At 34.8% G+C, this 23,342-nt stretch overlaps 1 protein-coding gene across 3 annotated transcripts in view; it reads left to right on the forward strand.

Moving 5' to 3' along the window:
* LOC124366444 (synaptic vesicle glycoprotein 2B-like) overlaps positions 1–7,340 on the forward strand; it is a 100,651-nt gene extending 93,311 nt beyond the window's left edge. The window contains exons 12-13 of one of the 3 annotated variants that reach the window (XM_046823005.1): positions 1,384–1,511; positions 2,393–7,340. In XM_046823005.1, the coding sequence (XP_046678961.1) occupies positions 1,384–1,511; positions 2,393–2,448 (184 nt within the window). In that variant the 3' untranslated portion in view covers positions 2,449–7,340. Of the gene's footprint in view, positions 1–581; positions 931–1,383; positions 1,512–2,392 lie in introns of those variants that run through there. The other 2 variants (XM_046823004.1, XM_046823003.1) reach the window with 2 other exon arrangements.
* Positions 7,341–23,342: the final 16,002 nt, after the last annotated feature.

Below are 23,342 nucleotides of genomic sequence, written 5' to 3' on the forward strand. Positions count from 1 at the left end.
AATTATGGTAAACATTTAATTTTAAAGAAATTATTATTACATATCCTAACGCTTCTTAGTCTGTTTGTATGTATAAAATTTTTAGATATCCAGACAACACATTTTACATTTTATTTCTTAACAACGAAAAAAAACATCGCAAAAACCTTCAAAGCTTATGAATGCGTATTGTCCTTATAGTTCAAATGAGACATTTCCCTTTATTCTAAACAAATAAGGCTGTAGAAGGTTTGAATTCTTAAATTGTTCTATTTGTGTGGAATAAAGATGTCTGCCAGTAACAGAGAGTTCTCAAAAACAACTATCGAGCAAGTATCATTCATAATCAGACAAGGGAAAAAGTATAAATTTTACTGAAAAACGAAACTTCTTTGTGACATGTTGGCTGACATTGATATAGCAATATTATGTATATAACCTGTAGTTAGTTATAAGTGTGTTAAATATAAAAAAATATTACGAAAAATGTATAATTTCATTGTGTATCCCTTTCAATGAGTTCTAAATTTGACCACACCAAAACATGTACCACTAACAAATCTTTTTATATAAAATGAAAATAAGTGAGTTAATGTTCACAGAGCGACCGGAGTGGCAGTATCAATGGTGGCAGCCAGATTAGGTGGCGTAGTTGGAAACGTCGTGATAGCATCGTTACTGGACATGTATTGTCCCGCGCCTACGTTCATCGTGGTAGCTTTACTCTAGTGGGTAATGTGATAAGTATGTTGATGTTTACAGAGCGACCGGAGTGGCAGTATCAATGGTGGCAGCCAGATTAGGTGGCGTAGTTGGAAACGTCGTGATAGCATCGTTACTGGACATGTATTGTCCCGCGCCTACGTTCATCGTGGTAGCTTTACTCTAGTGGGTAATGTGATAAGTATGTTGATGTTTACAGAGCGACCGGAGTGGCAGTATCAATGGTGGCAGCCAGATTAGGCGGCGTAGTTGGAAACGTCGTGATAGCATCGTTACTGGACATGTATTGTCCCGCGCCTACGTTCATCGTGGTAGCTTTACTCTAGTGGGTAATGTGATAAGTATGTTGATGTTTACAGAGCGACCGGGAGTGGCAGTATCAATGGTGGCAGCCAGATTAGGTGGCGTAGTTGGAAACGTCGTGATAGCATCGTTACTGGACATGTATTGTCCCGCGCCTACGTTCATCGTGGTAGCTTTACTCTAGTGGGTAATGTGATAAGTATGTTGATGTTTACAGAGCGACCGGAGTGACAGTATCAATGGTGGCAGCCAGATTAGGCGGCGTAGTTGGAAACGTCGTGATAGCATCGTTACTGGAGTTACTATTGTCCCGCGCCTACGTTCATCGTGGTAGCTTTACTCTAGTGGGTAATGTGATAAGTATGTTGATGTTTACAGAGCGACCGGAGTGGCAGTATCAATGGTGGCAGCCAGATTAGGTGGCGTAGTTGGAAACGTCGTGATAGCATCGTTACTGGACATGTATTGTCCCGCGCCGACGTTCATCGTGGCGGCTTTACTCATTGGTGAGTAGTCTTTGGTTCATATTCCATTGATTGATACTGAAAAGCTATCTATGTATAGCATGAATTTAAGTCATTTCGGTAAACAGCCGCAAAACTTGTCTATTAAAATTTGATTAATGTTTCTTTTATTTAATTGAGTGACTAATACAATTTTTTTTAAATATTTTTAAAGAGAAAGTCCAATCAATTGTTGAAAACTGCTAAGTTTTCTTAGAGGAAGGTGAACTGAAGTTCACACACAACAACACATTGTACAAGTTTATCTGTATTATGTAATACTTTAGGAAATTAAATGACTTAAGTTACCTTTAATAAGCACAAACACGAACTTTTATTCCTCGATCCGGCTGATAGTAAGTAAATGTATTAATAACAGTGTACGCTTTGTGCTACAACACACATACTTTGGTATTAAACGTAGTAGTTCAAACTCCATAAAAACAAGATATGTAAAACTATTGTTCCACTATGTGTTGAACAGTTTAATTGTAATTGATTTTTAAGTAAAAATATTAATAGCATTGTATGAAAAGCCCTTTTAAACAAGCGTAGGCCATGTTTAGGAAGGAATTGTATATTTTTATTCAGTTCATTATAACTATGAAAGTGGTTATTATTTATAAAATTATGAGAAATTCTACGAAAATATTTTAACATTCACAAAGATAGTGAAATAATTAGGATATTTTTAAGTTTTGTAATTGTTTAAATCTACATGACGCCAGATTTATGGATGAGCTCATGATTCGTAATGCTCTATTTTGTGCTCTAACCGAATTCCTGCCAAACATAATATGGATAAGAATAGGTTTAAGGTTGTAACGTATTGTTGTTGTATAAAACCTAAAGTAGAAGTTGCATGCAACCTTGTGTGTTGACAGGAGGAGGACTCCTGTGTTTACTATTACCCAACACGACCCGTGAGCCATTGTCTTGACCGAGGCTACGCTGGCTCCTGGGGCCACTTGACATCGCATCATATCTACCATCCCCTGTATTTATACGTTTAGCGTTGTGAGAGCAGGAGGGACTTGTAACTAATATTATATAAAATATAGTTTTTACTCTAAATAGTTTTAAGCAGTACAAGTGGTATATTTTAAACAGCATTTCTCGAGACTCTTACAGAGTACACGGTGTTTTTTGTATTTATAAAATCAAATTCAAATGTTGATTCAAACAACTGTAACTGTAGTGAATATATTCCGTGTATTCTAACTTATCATTTGGTACAACACCCAACAATGTAAGCGATGGCCAACGCCCTTCTGTAATATCGCGGACTAGCAGGTGCATGTCGTAAGGTTCTTTCAGGGTTACAAACCATTTTTCTCTTACAACAAAAGTTAACATACCGCTTTGAACCTTGCTTTAATTACAATAAGTGTGTAAAAAATGTGATTCGGACAACTTTAAGTTTGTAAAAAATTAACATAAATCGTATTACTTGAAACTATTACTTTTTTTTCAGGACCGTCGCTTATGCGACCGAAAATATTGTTAAGTATTCGTTATCATGGGAAAACCATCTTTAATATCCGTATTTTTATTAATTGCTAATACGTTTTAAGAATAAAAAGCGAGGTTTTCAGTAAAATTGCAGTTGTACCCCATGGTGTGAGACAGGAAACGTGTAGCAGGCGACAGGACACAAGGAACCCGCTGTGTTGTCAAACTGTGCGAACTCCGAGTGAGAAGTTAGAACGTACCGAATGTAAGTAAGGGCTTAAAACTTCTACTTTGAGAACCACACAAGTAATCGGCACGAATCAACATTCCCTTTTGCTCTTACGATCAGACTTGTACATTTATTTGCATTCGCCACATACCACGAGATATTTTGTACCATAATAGTTTTTATTACACTAAGAATAGTTTTAATATTGTGATTTTATTTATAGTTTTTCGTAACCGACTAGGATCTAGCGTATTGTTAAATGTGTTATAGACTTATTGTTACAGTATTTTGTTACATATGTGTTTCTTACTGAGGTCGTTTGATAAGAAAATGGAAAACTATAAACTGTATTTTCAAAACTGAACAGGCCCTAGTACTGAAATAAGAAGGTAACTTAATCCATCATTGAAATAATTTGTAGTAAATTTCTTTTTATTTGTACCTATAGAGTTTAATATATTGAAAAAGTAAATAAACTTACAACCAAAATGTTATGTTACAAAGGCGATCATAGAATAGAAATTAATTTTAAGTGGAACATATATTTTATACTTAAATGGAACAACAGATTTTCAATATTATGGAAATAACAACGTTTATAGGAATATACTTATCAGTCTATCTAGGTGCTTAATCGACCATTAGATGTTGCTACAACGATAAAGTAATGGGGTTTGAAAATATCGTGAAATGAATGAATTGAAATTGACTTAAAGTTGAAGGACTTACATTCTTTCATAAATTAAGGGTCAGTCACAATACTTGTCCTTTATTTCTTTGCATTATCATTGACAAAATATACCGAACGCTTTGTGTTACAACACAGTCATGTATTTTGGCATTAAACGTAGTTTAAACTCCAGAAAACATCAAACAAGATATGACTAAAACTATATTTCTACTTTGAGCTGAACAGTTTAATTGTAACTTATTCTTAAACCAATAACTAACGTATTCTTAAATTACAAAACACAGATAATTTACAGGAATTTCGTATTTATTTTCTAAGTATTTTATTATTACTGACATTGTTGCAAACCAAAAGTGCACTAACATCAATATTTTTAATTATTATGAGAAACCTAAGTTCCTAATTAGGTCTGAGTTAAAATAAATTAAAGTTTATTAATATTTATTATTCTTTCAAAACCAGTAGATGTAATGTTTAGTTATAGTGTCAGTATAATATTTATATGCTAACTTACTGTTATATGTTTACCTTATTTTCTGAATATCCGGTTTTAGAACACTTCATTTCCAAATGACAAGACCACAGGTATGTTTCCTATTCAACTCCCCTCCTCCCCAAATATGAACAGTTCGATTGAGTTTTTAGTATTTTTCGTATATTTTGCAAGGATGCAAAATGACCATTTAGTTTGTCACCTTATTCTTGCTTATTTAAAATTTGCAAAAGTTTAAGTACGGAAAAGATATTTTGCAAAATCCTTTGTGGTTTTCAAGAGGGCTGGCGTCCTTATTTGTGTGATAAAGTCTTTTTATTTGTAAGATTTAACTACTGAAAGACTATTAATTATTTTCTTCAAACCAAATAAACCGTTGTTGATTACGAACAATTACACTAACGAGGGAGTTTAATTAAAGAATAGATATACAGAGTAAAAACAAGTTGATGTTCAATAGTTCAAATGTTTACTTAAAATTCATGAATACGTTATTTTTAAAAAGCTGCGCAAGAAAAATAAATGAAAGAGAACATATACATGAAAGTCGAGTAAAATTTTTTAGAGATGATTATACTTAAAAATTATTTATAAATAATAAATAGATTGATATATTTGTTGTAAAATTACACCCCGCATGAAAAGCAGGCATTACAGATGCATACGGAAAACACAACCGTTACAGGGCCTTCCTTACAAAATAAGAGTATATTTTAGTAACTCTGGGGTGTGTTTTAGTAAAATATAAAGTTTAAATATAAGTCTTCTATAATTAAACATAATCAAATTACTTGCATTTCTCTCTCTATTTACACAATCACACATACATAGTTACCACACTAAATTATAATTTACTATTTATTCATTTGATTACGGTAAACAAAAATTTACCCTCAAAGGCATAGCCTGTTTGGAGATATATTGAATTCAAAACTTATAACAATTGAATATACATTCATACGTAATTTTATTCCCAAACGAATCCAATCCTTGAAATATAATGGTTTAGATAAAATAAATATATAAAGCATATGTGTTTAGACGAATCTTCATAACTTACACATACGTCGTTTATAAGAAACCCGATTCTCCAGTTTAAACTGAATTTACTAGGCACATATTGTTGTATTTAGCTATATTTAATCATTATTTACATTATCACGTAATTAAGGAAAGCATAGCAAATATAATATAATTATATATAAATAAATTAAATATATTATAGTTAACAATACTTACTTAAGAAATAAGATTTCATATAAATCACAATAATATCAATATCATACAAGGACCTTATTTAGTATGCCTACAATATCATCTTTAAAAAAAGTCAATATTTAAGTTATTTAATAGACAAATGAAATTTTTTATGTCATTTCAAGTGCTAAAACATGAAACTTTTTTAGTGCTGAATAATAAGATGTTTTGGTAAAACATGTATTTGATTGCCTTGGCACAACTGCGTTTTCGGTATTCCGTAATTTTATTTTGCAGACTTACAATTCTTTTTCCTTATAAAATACTATAGCATCCAATAGAAACGTTCAAATAATTAAATTGCCCTTGTTGCATAAAAAATCCTTAAACACATTTGGCTTGAGTACATTTTAGTTTCACGAAAGCTGTTACATACGAGTTCTTCAATTAAAAAATTTGTTAAAAATATCTGTTTTTATATTGATTGCCTTTAATCTGAAAATAGTTCTTGATTTGAATGTTTACGATGCCGCTCTGCCCCACAATGGTAGTTCATAGGCCTGACCGTCAGATCGCGCTGTGTCAAGTTTCCATTGTAACTAGTCTTTGTAATTATTTCTTCGAAATATAGTCTTTATTAATGCATTAGATATACTAGAAAAAACAACATGTATTTATGGAGTTTTAAAAACTTGAGTGATAAGTTGCCTTATTTGGCACTTAGTTTTACTTGAAACTAACTTTATAATCAAGTATTTATGATAAATAGTTGAAAAGATATTACTATACAATTTATTAGACAGATAAATAGTAGAGAAGATATGCTTTAATGGCCGGTAAGAAAGAAATTTAATTTCGTTTCGGTTTTGAACAATTTTTACTAGTTTCTGGTGAAATCCGATAATAAAGCTATTTTTGTTAATCGTAATGAAATACTGTAGAAATCGTAACTCTAGTAAAGTACTGCCGAGAGGTGGTGTAACCCCTTATCTATCACAAGTATACAAATTTCCTTATAACGCGTGCAGCTTAGAAACATCGAGTAGTTAATGTCTTTCAAAAGTTAAACAATTCTTAAATTATTTTTTAATTACAATCTTAAACCTTAATTATTGCAAAAATTAACAAGAGCTTTTAGTTTCCAACTAATGCCTATTTTCTTTCCAACAACTTACCACAAAGATATCTCTCAATACTGTTAGCATGGGGAGGTTCTTTCTTTGAGTATATATGCCAGTTAATTGTTAAATTTCAAAGTTAAGTTAATTTACCCAAAACCCTAAAGTAAACATCCTTTCTCAAATTTTACCATGAATAACAAAGTTCATTGTAAAGTTTTACAATGTAATAAAAGTGATATGTGTAGTAAATAACTAATTTGTAATGTAGACAAATGTATCAATACAGCGATGTTCCATATACTATCACAAGAACATATGAACAAAGATTTTGTGGTTATTTCAAAACAATTTTTTTAGGCGTTACCTTGTCTTAATGAATTGGTTACATACTTACAGTTGATTTTCAAACAGAGTTATTATAAATATAAGTAAATCTTACTGCAATAATCTGTGGTCTGTTATTTGGATAGCGATATATTGTACGGCTGTTGAATTAGTTGTAATGGATTGGATGTAAGTAACGTAAATTATGCATTTTACTGTCACTATGTTTCAATTCCTGTAAATTAAAACACGTATTGTATATTTTTATGTTATATAACTTAGTTTTAATTATTTGTAAAAATATTTAAATAAAATTTATTGTTAACTTTGTATTTATTTTAATTACCAAACATAATTTAAAACTATTTAAGTTGTAAAGAGCTTGGTTTCATGTCATTTATATATGCAATATGGTACGAATTGATGATAAAATAATATTGGATGGTACAAAATGTAATGGATGATATCCTATATTACCAGTAGGGAGGAGGGACACACACACAAATTTATATATATATATATATATATATATATATATATATATATATATATATATATATAATTTAATAAACATTGAATCACAAAAAGTACTTGCTCCGCCGGGATTTATTTATAAAAAGGGATGCTCCCGGCGGAGCAAGTATTTTTTGTGATTCAATTTTTATTTAAATTAACTAAGGGTATTGCCATTTATACAGTTTAATATATATATATATATATATATATATATATATATATATAATCTTTCAAGTTCTGTTGCAAATATTTAGTGTCTGGAAAATATAATTATATTCAGAATACTCCAACTTTTCCAGTATCATCGAAGCGTTGGTATTTAGTTATTCATCTTATTTTAACCAAAAGATAACAAAAACACAAGGTACCAGAATATTACCAGTTTTTACTACAGGTCTTAATATAGTTTATTAAAAAGTCAAATTATGAAGAACATCCTTATTTAATGACTCCAGAAGTGTTCTATCATCTATAACAGCTTCCGGTATGAAAGCTGTTACGTCACAGATGTTACGTCTGAATGATTTTATCATTACATTAAACAGAGAGGAATTTAATAAAGAGACGTTCTTAAAAACAAACGTTTTACTGGACGAATCTTTAATTTATTTGATTTATGAGTGTGTCACTCATGCAAAATGTGGTTTTCTTCCGTATATTAAAATGTAATGATTGTCTCTCTAATAGTACCGTATAATAATCCTAACTGCAGTTTTCTAGTTACCATTTCCACTAACGGTTTTAAGAGGCTTTAGATAAACAAGGTGTTACCGTTCACCAAGGTATGAATAGAAATTTCAATGCTAGTTGTAGTATAAAACGCTTAAAACGTAAAACATGTTTTACTTGAAATGTGCCTTGTAATATTTCAGCTTATAAATCCAGTGTATTTATGTATCAGCTTTACTTTTTTTTAATTAACTACAAACGCATCAGTAAAATGGTTAAAAATACATTTCCATTCAACATACCGTATACAAAGATACTTAACTATCTGGCTGAAAGACTGGCTTTCATCGCAGTTCACTTGACGCTCGTTCATTTGAAACTGTAATTGAATTTGTTGTAATCTATGATAACTCTATATCCATATCATTACAGTAATATTTAGTAAAATTTATTGTAAGATAGAATTCTTGTACTGTTGATACTTAACGTTTCTTCTTTTCTGTGTAAATTTTATATGTTTCAAAAACACGATATATTCTCCAAAACAAAACAAATCATTTGAAATCATTTAAATAATTAAAATATGAAAGAGACCAATCTTGTATATTATTTAGGGACTGCATGTTTATTACTAAACTATATACATTTCAAACTATTTAATTAACTGTTTAAACACATGTACAAGGTTGGCAGTACGACACACCACGTGTCACGTAATCAGCATTGCTGAGGCTCCGTGCTGAATTTAAATTATATTTCATTCTTGTGACGTCCTGCGGACAGGGAGACAATCATACCGAAAACATATTTTTGAAACTTTAGAGAGTGAATGACCTATGGTTCGTGAATTGTATTATTTAGAAACAAATGCACATTTAAATTATTTATATTCAATATTTTGAGTTTTATATTAAACTTAAGTTGGTGGTATGTTACAAGTCGTATGTTTTTTTATACAAGTCCAAGAAAATATTATTGTGAATGTAAAAGTAGTATTGTGGTATAGATACTCGTGCATTAATCTTGAAATGTTAATGACATTGAATATTCGAATGGAAATAATATTTTCGAAATGTCTTATCACTCCAGAATATCGTCAAGTAAATGCCTTAGAATTCTGCAAGGTATTCAAAATAACTGATAATATAACGATAATGAATAATTAATATAATTATTCTAAAAACATTAGCCACAGATATTTCGTCTTACGCTATTTTTACTCTAACCTTTAGTAAAGCATCATATTAAACAATTATTTAAATTATTTAGCTATTTCAACTCATTTTAAGTTATATGAAATGGTTGTGGTTTAAATAATAATATTCCATATAATATAATAAATTTTAAATGGCGATATGTATTCAAGGATGGTTTAATCCTCTTTGTATAAATCTCACCTCATTTTCAATAAGATGAGACGCTCGAAATGGATACCATGTCTTGACAAAACTAAAGCCTGTGATCAAAATCGCAACTCACATTTATAAGATTTCTGATGTGATGAGGTAGCAGGCGTCTTCGATCCTTGTCCTTAATTCATCGAGTTGGACCATTGATGGCAACCTAACTTACATATAAACGTTACGAAACGTCATTGTTCCAGATATATATGAGTTCGTACAAAATGATTATGAGCCTGTATTTCAACAGGACGGTTCTCCATCACATTACATTGTATTTATCCGAACATTCTTGGTTCAAAATTTTCTGTACAGATAGATAGGTTGACGTGGTGCTGTGGTAGAGTTGCCTCTTTCAATCATTCTTCATCTTCATCCTTTCATCTAATCTTTCAAGATTTTTAGCATTTCATTTTGTCACGAAATTATTCAAAAGTAATTTTATAGAGTAATATTAGAGACCTCTAGTTTTTGCCATTGTTCTTCTTTTTATAATACTATTAAAATTATGTGAATTGTTAGGGGTTCTCATTTAAAGATTTTGACTACATCGTTTTGGGGGTCAACAGTTTTGATACGTAAAAACCCCTCAGTTGGTCATGTAAACATGGCCAAAATAAATCACTTCATCTCTATTCATAAGAAAGTACGAGTTTCAAGACACCCAGTATTTATAATCACTATTATCTTCAGCATACGACAATTACCGACCAATCACGAGCACTTGACACATAATATTTCAATGCAATACTAACATTTAACACTTTATAAAGCCTCCTACAAATCATATCTATAAAATATAAACTACAACTTTTCAACTACCATTTGGTACCACGATTATTATAACATTCATAAATAATAAACCTCAGATAGAAATAAATCACTTCATCTCTATTCATAAGAAAGTACGAGTTTCAAGACACCCAGTATTTATAATCACTATTATCTTCAGCATACGACAATTACCGACCAATCACGAGCACTTGACACATATTTCAATGCAATACTAACATTAACACTTTATAAAGCCTCCTACAAATCATATCTAATAAAATATAAACTACAAACTTTTCAACTAACATCTTGGTTACCACGGATTATTTATATCATTCATAAATAATAAACCTCAGATAGAAATAAATCACTTCATCTCTATTCATAAGAAAGTACGAGTTTCAAGACACCCAGTATTTATAATCACTATCTATTATCTTCAGCATACGACAATTTACCGACCAATCACGAGCACTTGACACATATTTCAATGCAATACTAACATTAACACTTTATAAAGCCTCCTACAAATCATATCTATAAAATATAAACTACAAACATTTCAACTAACATCTTGGTACCACGGATTATTATAACATTCATAAATAATAAACCTCAGATAGAAATAAATGTTAACCCGCACCTTCCGTGCTTAGTAATCTGGTGGTAATCACATTATAATTCTGTTTTCTCGCGAAGAAGATGAACTTTAATGATTCAGCTTTATTCCTAAACAAATGACACGGACGATGAAGCCAGATTATCTCGTTTGGTGTTAACCTGATTATCACCTTTCTGAATGTAACAGCATTTATCATCCTAAGTACTTTGTAAGTTTAAATTAAGCGCCTAGCATTACCAGATTGTTTACTTTATTAATTAGACGATTTTTTTCATTTTGTATTAAATTATTGTTCAAACTACTTCAGTTTGTAAAGCATGCAGAAACTTTTATAAAAGATATTAAATATCTAAATATGGCTAGATGTAATGTAGAAGAATAACTCTGAGCGAACCCCCTATGAAAAGAACGTTGTAATTTAAAAATAAAGTACTTTTATCTTTCACAAATAATGTCATATTGACACAGATTAATCATATTAAGGTATACCAAAAAATGATTGAAACCATTTAATTTCTAGTATTAAATACTATTTAATTCTTGGTTAATATTTAATAGATTCGTCGGTCGATATAAAATTTAAGTGACTGCATTAGTCCTCAAATCCCCAATATATGAATGTGTTAAGATAAGTGCATTAATATAATATATGAATCTTCCTACCTTCTAGTAGTTACTGAACATTTGAAACCAATGATACTGATAAGCAGTTTACTACGCATGAGGCAGTAATGTTGATGAAGTTATTCCGAAAAGTAGCTGCGAAGTTACAGCCTCGGTGCAGATTAATCTACCAATGTTTATTTCCGCAGTTACACAGGGATTTGGACGCGGATTGTTTTGACTGTAAGAATGGCGTTCCAATATATAATATACCATTTGATATATCAAACTTTAACTTTCTATGTCAAAAACCGTGGCTGTAAAATGAAACACAAAAAATATATTAAATAGTGAGTATTAGTAGACTATTCATTCACAGACTTGGGAACGAAAAAAATATCATAATATGAAACTACCGTCGATGAAGAATAACACTAAGAACCTTAAAATGTAAATGAATACTAAAAATCTTCTGGTATTTGTCTAAACTAATATTTTTCCCTCTGCATAAGAAACACATCATATATATAACTAGGTATGGGCCTGAGTTTAGATAGCTGGAAAAATTATAAACTGTGTTCCTTATTAGTGTGCAGGTATAATATTTTCATAAGCAATTCTTTTTAGATATTTAGTATTAATAAATCACATAAACGGTAGGTACTTAAAGCTACACACAAATAAAGGTGCTTTTTGGCATTTTCAATTCAGTATACCAACTTCAATATTTTCAAACAAAACAACTTTTTTTTGTAAATTTCAAGCTTTTTTAAATTTATGGAGATATCCCTATGCATCTTTTAAAAGGATTTCTCTCAACAACTAATAATTGCAAAAACAATAAAAGTACAGTAGATACCAGTTTTTGGATATGATAGCTTAACTTTTAATTACAAAAAACTATATTTGTGTACAGTTTTTTCCAGGCTCCTTACTTTCATAAAAAACATATAACTAATTAAGCGTATAAAGAGAATATTTGAAGTTGATTCCAAATATTAATAATGTAATTTTACAAAATTAACTAGAATAACTCAAATACAAGATAAAATCATGGCCCAACATGCCTGGAAGCAAAAACTCAATTACTAAACTGCAAACATATACGTAGGGGTTATCGAGTAATATTATTCATTCAATAAAATTGTTTGGTTAAGAAGGGAATTTTCTTGGGAAATGAGTTTGATGACGAAATCAATTTCACCGAGGCTTTGTCTGAGGTAGGAGCTCAGAGCCGGTTTACAATTCAAATCACAAGAAGGAATTGTGCTCGGGCTTTTGTAAAGTAATGGCGGTGGTATTTCTGGGGTTTAGCCATTTTAAATGTTAAAACCTTTGTTCTTTGCTCTTGCTCAAACTGTTTCTATTAGGCTGTTCTTATTGTTGGATCTCCACCTCCAGATGTCTAAGCTTTGGTCTGTTTGTATCAGGCTACTTGTTTTTTAGATCTTTACCTGTAGATGTTTATATGCTAAAAATGTATATATATGCTTATTATGCTTATATATGTATATAAAGTGCATATATGCTTAAAATCTAAAACCGACTTTGTTCTAGCTCAAACATTTTGTATTAGGCTGCTATTATAGTTAGATCTCCAGCTCTTGATGTTCAAGCTTTGCTCAGTCTGTGAGTATTGGGCTGCTTCTATAGTTAGATCTCCAGCTCCTGATGTTCAAGCTTTGCTCAGTCTGTGAGTATTGGGCTGCTTCTATAGTTAGATCTCCAGCTCCTGATGTTCAAGCTTTGCTCAGTCTGTGAGTATTGGGCTGCTTCTATAGTTAGATCTCCAGCTCCTGATGTTCAAGCTTTGCTCAGTCTGTGAGTATTGGGCTGCTTCTATAGTTAGATCTCCAGCTCCTGATGTTCAAGCTTTGCTCAGTCTGTGAGTATTGGGCTGCTTCTATAGTTAGATCTCCAGCTCCTGATGTTCAAGCTTTGCTCAGTCTGTGAGTATTGGGCTTCTTCTATAGTTAGATCTCCAGCTCCTGATGTTCAAGCTTTGCTCAGTCTGTGAGTATTAGGCTTCTTCTATTGACGGATCACCACCGCATGATGTCGGAAGCTTTCTCCAACTATGTATATTAGACTACTATTATAGTTAGATCTCCAGCTCCTGATGTTCAAGCTTTGCTCAGTCTGTGAGTATTGGGCTTCTTCTATAGTTAGATCACCACCGCATGATGTCGGAGCTTTCTCCAACTATGTATATTAGACTACTATTATAGTTAGATCTCCAGCTCCTGATGTTCAAGCTTTGCTCAGTCTGTGAGTATTAGGCTTCTTCTACTGACGGATCACCACCGCATGATGTCGGAGCTTTCTCCAACTATGTATATTAGACTACTATTATAGTTAGATCTCCAGCTCCTGATGTTCAAGCTTTGCTCAGTCTGTGAGTATTGGGCTTCTTCTATTGACGGATCACCACCGCATGATGTCGGAGCTTTCTCCAACTATGTATATTAGACTACTATTATAGTTAGATCTCCAGCTCCTGATGTTCAAGCTTTGCTCAGTCTGTGAGTATTGGGCTTCTTCTATTGACGGATCACCACCGCATGATGTCGGAGCTTTCTCCAACTATGTATATTAGACTACTATTATAGTTAGATCTCCAGCTCCTGATGTTCAAGCTTTGCTCAGTCTGTGAGTATTAGGCTTCTTCTACTGACGGATCACCACCGCATGATGTCGGAGCTTTCTCCAACTATGTATATTAGACTACTATTATAGTTAGATCTCCAGCTCCTGATGTTCAAGCTTTGCTCAGTCTGTGAGTATTGGGCTTCTTCTACTGACGGATCACCACCGCATGATGTCGGAGCTTTCTCCAACTATGTATATTAGACTACTATTATAGTTAGATCTCCAGCTCCTGATGTTCAAGCTTTGCTCAGTCTGTGAGTATTAGGCTTCTTCTACTGACGGATCACCACCGCATGATGTCGGAGCTTTCTCCAACTATGTATATTAGACTACTATTATAGTTAGATCTCCAGCTCCTGATGTTCAAGCTTTGCTCAGTCTGTGTGAGTATTAGGCTTCTTCTACTGACGGATCACCACCGCATGATGTCGGAGCTTTCTCCAACTATGTATATTAGACTACTATTATAGTTAGATCTCCAGCTCCTGATGTTCAAGCTTTGCTCAGTCTGTGAGTATTAGGCTTCTTCTACTGACGGATCACCACCGCATGATGTCGGAGCTTTCTCCAACTATGTATATTAGACTACTATTATAGTTAGATCTCCAGCTCTCTGATGTTCAAGCTTTGCTCAGTCTGTGAGTATTAGGCTTCTTCTACTGACGGATCACCACCGCATGATGTCGGAGCTTTCTCCAACTATGTATATTAGACTACTATTATAGTTAGATCTCCAGCTCCTGATGTTCAAGCTTTGCTCAGTCTGTGAGTATTAGGCTTCTTCTACTGACGGATCACCACCGCATGATGTCGGAGCTTTCTCTCCAACTATGTATATTAGACTACTATTATAGTTAGATCTCCAGCTCCTGATGTTCAAGCTTTGCTCAGTCTGTGAGTATTAGGCTTCTTCTACTGACGGATCACCACCGCATGATGTCGGAGCTTTCTCCAACTATGTATATTAGACTACTATTATAGTTAGATCTCCAGCTCCTGATGTTCAAGCTTTGCTCAGTCTGTGAGTATTAGGCTTCTTCTACTGACGGATCACCACCGCATGATGTCGGAGCTTTCTCCGACTATGTATATTAGACTACTATTATAGTTAGATCTCCAGCTCCTGATGTTCAAGCTTTGCTCAGTCTGTGAGTATTAGGCTTCTTCTACTGACGGATCACCACCGCATGATGTCGGAGCTTTCTCCAACTATGTATATTAGACTACTATTATAGTTAGATCTCCAGCTCCTGATGTTCAAGCTTTGCTCAGTCTGTGAGTATTAGGCTTCTTCTACTGACGGATCACCACCGCATGATGTCGGAGCTTTCTCCAACTATGTATATTAGACTACTATTATAGTTAGATCTCCAGCTCCTGATGTTCAAGCTTTGCTCAGTCTGTGAGTATTAGGCTTCTTCTACTGACGGATCACCACCGCATGATGTCGGAGCTTTCTCCAACTATGTATATTAGACTACTATTATAGTTAGATCTCCAGCTCCTGATGTTCAAGCTTTGCTCAGTCTGTGAGTATTAGGCTTCTTCTACTGACGGATCACCACCGCATGATGTCGGAGCTTTCTCCAACTATGTATATTAGACTACTATTATAGTTAGATCTCCAGCTCCTGATGTTCAAGCTTTGCTCAGTCTGTGAGTATTAGGCTTCTTCTACTGACGGATCACCACCGCATGATGTCGGAGCTTTCTCCAACTATGTATATTAGACTACTATTATAGTTAGATCTCCAGCTCCTGATGTTCAAGCTTTGCTCAGTCTGTGAGTATTAGGCTTCTTCTACTGACGGATCACCACCGCATGATGTCGGAGCTTTCTCTCCAACTATGTATATTAGACTACTATTATAGTTAGATCTCCAGCTCCTGATGTTCAAGCTTTGCTCAGTCTGTGAGTATTAGGCTTCTTCTACTGACGGATCACCACCGCATGATGTCGGAGCTTTCTCCAACTATGTATATTAGACTACTATTATAGTTAGATCTCCAGCTCCTGATGTTCAAGCTTTGCTCAGTCTGTGAGTATTAGGCTTCTTCTACTGACGGATCACCACCGCATGATGTCGGAGCTTTCTCCAACTATGTATATTAGACTACTATTATAGTTAGATCTCCAGCTCCTGATGTTCAAGCTTTGCTCAGTCTGTGAGTATTAGGCTTCTTCTACTGACGGATCACCACCGCATGATGTCGGAGCTTTCTCCAACTATGTATATTAGACTACTATTATAGTTAGATCTCCAGCTCCTGATGTTCAAGCTTTGCTCAGTCTGTGAGTATTAGGCTTCTTCTACTGACGGATCACCACCGCATGATGTCGGAGCTTTCTCCAACTATGTATATTAGACTACTATTATAGTTAGATCTCCAGCTCCTGATGTTCAAGCTTTGCTCAGTCTGTGAGTATTAGGCTTCTTCTACTGACGGATCACCACCGCATGATGTCGGAGCTTTCTCCAACTATGTATATTAGACTACTATTATAGTTAGATCTCCAGCTCCTGATGTTCAAGCTTTGCTCAGTCTGTGAGTATTAGGCTTCTTCTACTGACGGATCACCACCGCATGATGTCGGAGCTTTCTCCAACTATGTATATTAGACTACTATTATAGTTAGATCTCCAGCTCCTGATGTTCAAGCTTTGCTCAGTCTGTGAGTATTAGGCTTCTTCTACTGACGGATCACCACCGCATGATGTCGGAGCTTTCTCCAACTATGTATATTAGACTACTATTATAGTTAGATCTCCAGCTCCTGATGTTCAAGCTTTGCTCAGTCTGTGAGTATTAGGCTTCTTCTACTGACGGATCACCACCGCATGATGTCGGAGCTTTCTCCAACTATGTATATTAGACTACTATTATAGTTAGATCTCCAGCTCCTGATGTTCAAGCTTTGCTCAGTCTGTGAGTATTAGGCTTCTTCTACTGACGGATCACCACCGCATGATGTCGGAGCTTTCTCCAACTATGTATATTAGACTACTATTATAGTTAGATCTCCAGCTCCTGATGTTCAAGCTTTGCTCAGTCTGTGAGTATTAGGCTTCTTCTACTGACGGATCACCACCGCATGATGTCGGAGCTTTCTCCAACTATGTATATTAGACTACTATTATAGTTAGATCTCCAGCTCCTGATGTTCAAGCTTTGCTCAGTCTGTGAGTATTAGGCTTCTTCTACTGACGGATCACCACCGCATGATGTCGGAGCTTTCTCCAACTATGTATATTAGACTACTATTATAGTTAGATCTCCAGCTCCTGATGTTCAAGCTTTGCTCAGTCTGTGAGTATTAGGCTTCTTCTACTGACGGATCACCACCGCATGATGTCGGAGCTTTCTCCAACTATGTATTATTAGACTACTATTATAGTTAGATCTCCAGCTCCTGATGTTCAAGCTTTGCTCAGTCTGTGAGTATTAGGCTTCTTCTACTGACGGATCACCACCGCATGATGTCGGAGCTTTCTCCAACTATGTATATTAGACTACTATTATAGTTAGATCTCCAGCTCCTGATGTTCAAGCTTTGCTCAGTCTGTGAGTATTAGGCTTCTTCTACTGACGGATCACCACCGCATGATGTCGGAGCTTTCTCCAACTATGTATATTAGACTACTATTATAGTTAGATCTCCAGCTCCTGATGTTCAAGCTTTGCTCAGTCTGTGAGTATTAGGCTTCTTCTACTGACGGATCACCACCGCATGATGTCGGAGCTTTCTCCAACTATGTATATTAGACTACTATTATAGTTAGATCTCCAGCTCCTGATGTTCAAGCTTTGCTCAGTCTGTGAGTATTAGGCTTCTTCTACTGACGGATCACCACCGCATGATGTCGGAGCTTTCTCCAACTATGTATATTAGACTACTATTATAGTTAGATCTCCAGCTCCTGATGTTCAAGCTTTGCTCAGTCTGTGAGTATTGGGCTTCTTCTACTGACGGATCACCACCGCATGATGTCGGAGCTTTCTCCAACTATGTATATTAGACTACTATTATAGTTAGATCTCCAGCTCCTGATGTTCAAGCTTTGCTCAGTCTGTGAGTATTGGGCTTCTTCTACTGACGGATCACCACCGCATGATGTCGGAGCTTTCTCCAACTATGTATATTAGACTACTATTATAGTTAGATCTCCAGCTCCTGATGTTCAAGCTTTGCTCAGTCTGTGAGTATTAGGCTTCTTCTACTGACGGATCACCACCGCATGATGTCGGAGCTTTCTCCAACTATGTATATTAGACTACTATTATAGTTAGATCTCCAGCTCCTGATGTTCAAGCTTTGCTCAGTCTGTGAGTATTAGGCTTCTTCTACTGACGGATCACCACCGCATGATGTCGGAGCTTTCTCCAACTATGTATATTAGACTACTATTATAGTTAGATCTCCAGCTCCTGATGTTCAAGCTTTGCTCAGTCTGTGAGTATTAGGCTTCTTCTATTGACGGATCACCACCGCATGATGTCGGAGCTTTCTTTCTCCAACTATGTATATTAGACTACTATTATAGTTAGATCTCCAGCTCCTGATGTTCAAGCTTTGCTCAGTCTGTGAGTATTAGGCTTCTTCTACTACTGACGGATCACCACCGCATGATGTCGGAGCTTTCTCCAACTATGTATATTAGACTACTATTATAGTTAGATCTCCAGCTCCTGATGTTCAAGCTTTGCTGTGAGTATTAGGCTTCTTCTACTGACGGATCACCACCGCATGATGTCGGAGCTTTCTCCAACTATGTATATTAGACTACTATTATAGTTAGATCTCCAGCTCCTGATGTTCAAGCTTTGCTCAGTCTGTGAGTATTAGGCTTCTTCTACTGACGGATCACCACCGCATGATGTCGGAGCTTTCTCCAACTATGTATATTAGACTACTATTATAGTTAGATCTCCAGCTCCTGATGTTCAAGCTTTGCTCAGTCTGTGAGTATTAGGCTTCTTCTACTGACGGATCACCACCGCATGATGTCGGAGCTTTCTCCAACTATGTATATTAGACTACTATTATAGTTAGATCTCCAGCTCCTGATGTTCAAGCTTTGCTCAGTCTGTGAGTATTAGGCTTCTTCTACTGACGGATCACCACCGCATGATGTCGGAGCTTTCTCCAACTATGTATATTAGACTACTATTATAGTTAGATCTCCAGCTCCTGATGTTCAAGCTTTGCTCAGTCTGTGAGTATTTGGGCTTCTTCTACTGACGGATCACCCACCGCATGATGTCGGAGCTTTCTCCAACTATGTATATTAGACTACTATTATAGTTAGATCTCCAGCTCCTGATGTTCAAGCTTTGCTCAGTCTGTGAGTATTGGGCTTCTTCTACTGACGGATCACCACCGCATGATGTCGGAGCTTTCTCCAACTATGTATATTAGACTACTATTATAGTTAGATCTCCAGCTCCTGATGTTCAAGCTTTGCTCAGTCTGTGAGTATTAGGCTTCTTCTACTGACGGATCACCACCGCATGATGTCGGAGCTTTCTCCAACTATGTATATTAGACTACTATTATAGTTAGATCTCCAGCTCCTGATGTTCAAGCTTTGCTCAGTCTGTGAGTATTAGGCTTCTTCTACTGACGGATCACCACCGCATGATGTCGGAGCTTTCTCCAACTATGTATATTAGACTACTATTATAGTTAGATCTCCAGCTCCTGATGTTCAAGCTTTGCTCAGTCTGTGAGTATTGGGCTTCTTCTATTGACGGATCACCACCGCATGATGTCGGAGCTTTCTCCAACTATGTATATTAGACTACTATTATAGTTAGATCTCCAGCTCCTGATGTTCAAGCTTTGCTCAGTCTGTGAGTATTGGGCTTCTTCTATTGACGGATCACCACCGCATGATGTCGGAGCTTTCTCCGACTATGTATATTAGACTACTATTATAGTTAGATCTCCAGCTCCTGATGTTCAAGCTTTGCTCAGTCTGTGAGTATTAGGCTTCTTCTATTGACGGATCACCACCGCATGATGTCGGAGCTTTCTCCGACTATGTATATTAGACTACTATTATAGTTAGATCTCCAGCTCCTGATGTTCAAGCTTTGCTCAGTCTGTGAGTATTAGGCTCCTTCTATTGACGGATCACCACCGCATTTCTCCAACTATGTATATTAGACTACTATTATAGTTAGATCTCCAGCTCCTGATGTTCAAGCTTTGCTCAGTCTGTGAGTATTAGGCTTCTTCTATTGACGGATCACCACCGCATGATGTCGGAACTTTCTCCAACTATGTATATTAGACTACTATTATAGTTAGATCTCCAGCTCCTGATGTTCAAGCTTTGCTCAGTCTGTGAGTATTAGGCTTCTTCTACTGACGGATCACCACCGCATGATGTCGGAGCTTTCTCCAACTATGTATATTAGACTACTATTATAGTTAGATCTCCAGCTCCTGATGTTCAAGCTTTGCTCAGTCTGTGAGTATTGGGCTTCTTCTATTGACGGATCACCACCGCATGATGTCGGAGCTTTCTCCGACTATGTATATTAGACTACTATTATAGTTAGATCTCCAGCTCCTGATGTTCAAGCTTTGCTCAGTCTGTGAGTATTAGGCTTCTTCTACTGACGGATCACCACCGCATGATGTCGGAGCTTTCTCCAACTATGTATATTAGACTACTATTATAGTTAGATCTCCAGCTCCTGATGTTCAAGCTTTGCTCAGTCTGTGAGTATTAGGCTTCTTCTACTGACGGATCACCACCGCATGATGTCGGAGCTTTCTCCAACTATGTATATTAGACTACTATTATAGTTAGATCTCCAGCTCCTGATGTTCAAGCTTTGCTCAGTCTGTGAGTATTAGGCTTCTTCTACTGACGGATCACCACCGCATGATGTCGGAGCTTTCTCCAACTATGTATATTAGACTACTATTATAGCTAGACCTCCAGCTCTTGATGTTCAAGCTTTGCTCAGTCTGTGAGTATTGGGCTTCTTCTATTGACGGATCACCACCGCATGATGTCGGAGCTTTCTCCGACTATGTATATTAGACTACTATTATAGTTAGACCTCCAGCTCTTGATGTTCAAGCTTTGCTCAGTCTGTGAGTATTAGGCTTCTTCTATTGACGGATCACCACCGCATGATGTCGGAGCTTTCTCCGACTATGTATATTAGACTACTATTATAGTTAGACCTCCAGCTCTTGATGTTCAAGCTTTGCTCAGTCTGTGAGTATTAGGCTTCTTCTATTGACGGATCACCACCGCATGATTTCCACACCAGCGTGTGGGTATTAGGATACTTTATTGTTAGATCTTTACCTCCTGATGTGTATGGATTCCTTATTGCGTAAATGCAATCAAAATGTTACCTCTAGTACGCCAGTGGGACCTGAAATGTCCAAGACAAATTCGTTGAGTTGTATTTAGTTTTGTAGGTAAATTCCATCATTTTATTATTACACGGATAGGCACGATTCCTGCATATTACATTTGTACTGCTTTTCCAACAATCTACGTTTAGAATATTAATTCAAGATAAAACTTTTATTAGAATAACTTGTATTCTAGTTACTTTTATTATTAATAACCGAATAAGGTTTGGCCGGAATAGCTCAAGATTGTAACAAAGCGCTAGGAATGCTTCCACGCAATGTGAACCGTAAAACCTTCACAGAAAATAGTCATGCTATAGACATAAGAAATAAAATAATACATCTAATAACCTCAATAACATAAAATAAGTCAGAAAAAACACTAACTTTTTAATTTTGTTGTGAGCATAATTATATTTTAGACAACAACTGCCAAAGAGTGCTGAATTATAGTAAATAAGTATTACATCCACCATCTATGGTACTTGATACTAATATTACTTGGCTTTTTTAAGATTGCACATTGCTAGACGTATAATTTTGTTAACAATGCTAAAGTTAATTCTCCAGTTATGACTTATCCGAATACGGCAAACAGACGTCAAATGTGTGGGTGGTTTATTAAAAATAATTTAACACTTAAAATTGAAATTATTTTTGTTTATTCGTTTCGAAGAGCAATCAATTAGTCACCTTTAGCACCAGCATCAAATCCTTTTTGTATATATAGAGTTAATGACAATTTGAATTTAGGACGTAATAAAAAGTAAATTGTGAATAATGGAAATAAATTCAAAGTCATTGTAGTGGCAAATAATTAGTAAAACGTATTAAATTAGTTTGAAATTATTTTGCTGCAATCAATATGCATTTTTTAAATGAATTTCTACAGTGACTTTGTTCACAGTGTGTAGTAACTAAAACGTCCTTTAAAATAGTAAAAAATAGCTGATATTGTGTAACCGAAAGGGTTTTTTTGTGAACACGTAAGTAGTAAGTAACTAGTTTTAATTAAATACCTTTACTCGTAGTACGTGATAAGGCTGTGAATTGATATATTAACCTCAACTAAGAGTATTTTCCTAAATTATTCAAGTTTTGATTTTTACTCTTTTTACGAAATAAAAAGATTTTTGGTATGGCAAGTTTATTTAGATACCTAAATTCATTTCTAATAAAAGTGCTATTGAGACAAGCTTGCTGAAAAGAATATATGTCAGTTTCAGTTTTAAAACTTTTGATCTAAATATCATACAAATATATCGTGATTTAAACATTTAATAACATAAAGCGAGCTTTGAGGTGTGATCAGTACTAAGATTTATTAATTTGTATTAAATTTATTTAAAACGCGACTAAATGTCTTTGAATATAAAACGATGCAGATGACAACTGTACTTAACTTTGTGTCCAATCCACATCTTATTAGACAACTAAGTGAGTGCACACTCCTCCTGCCTCTTAAGCTTTCTGGGGTAAAGTTGGGTTCATTAAATTAAGGACCCTCACCAGCTTTCAAGAAGTTGTTCTAAATAAGGAGTCTTCCTATTTGATATAAAAACCCTTGAAAAAAGATATAATAATTACTGCAGTAATTAAATTATTTTTACAATGCCCATTTTTCTATTACTTATATTATTTTATCTACAAAATGAATAATTTTAATTTTAATGACATATCTAATTGTTGTCCATTTTCATATGTAAATTT

Source organism: Homalodisca vitripennis, chromosome 7 (genome assembly GCF_021130785.1).
Source record: "Homalodisca vitripennis isolate AUS2020 chromosome 7, UT_GWSS_2.1, whole genome shotgun sequence".
In the NCBI taxonomy this organism is placed as follows: Eukaryota; Metazoa; Arthropoda; class Insecta; order Hemiptera; family Cicadellidae; genus Homalodisca; species Homalodisca vitripennis.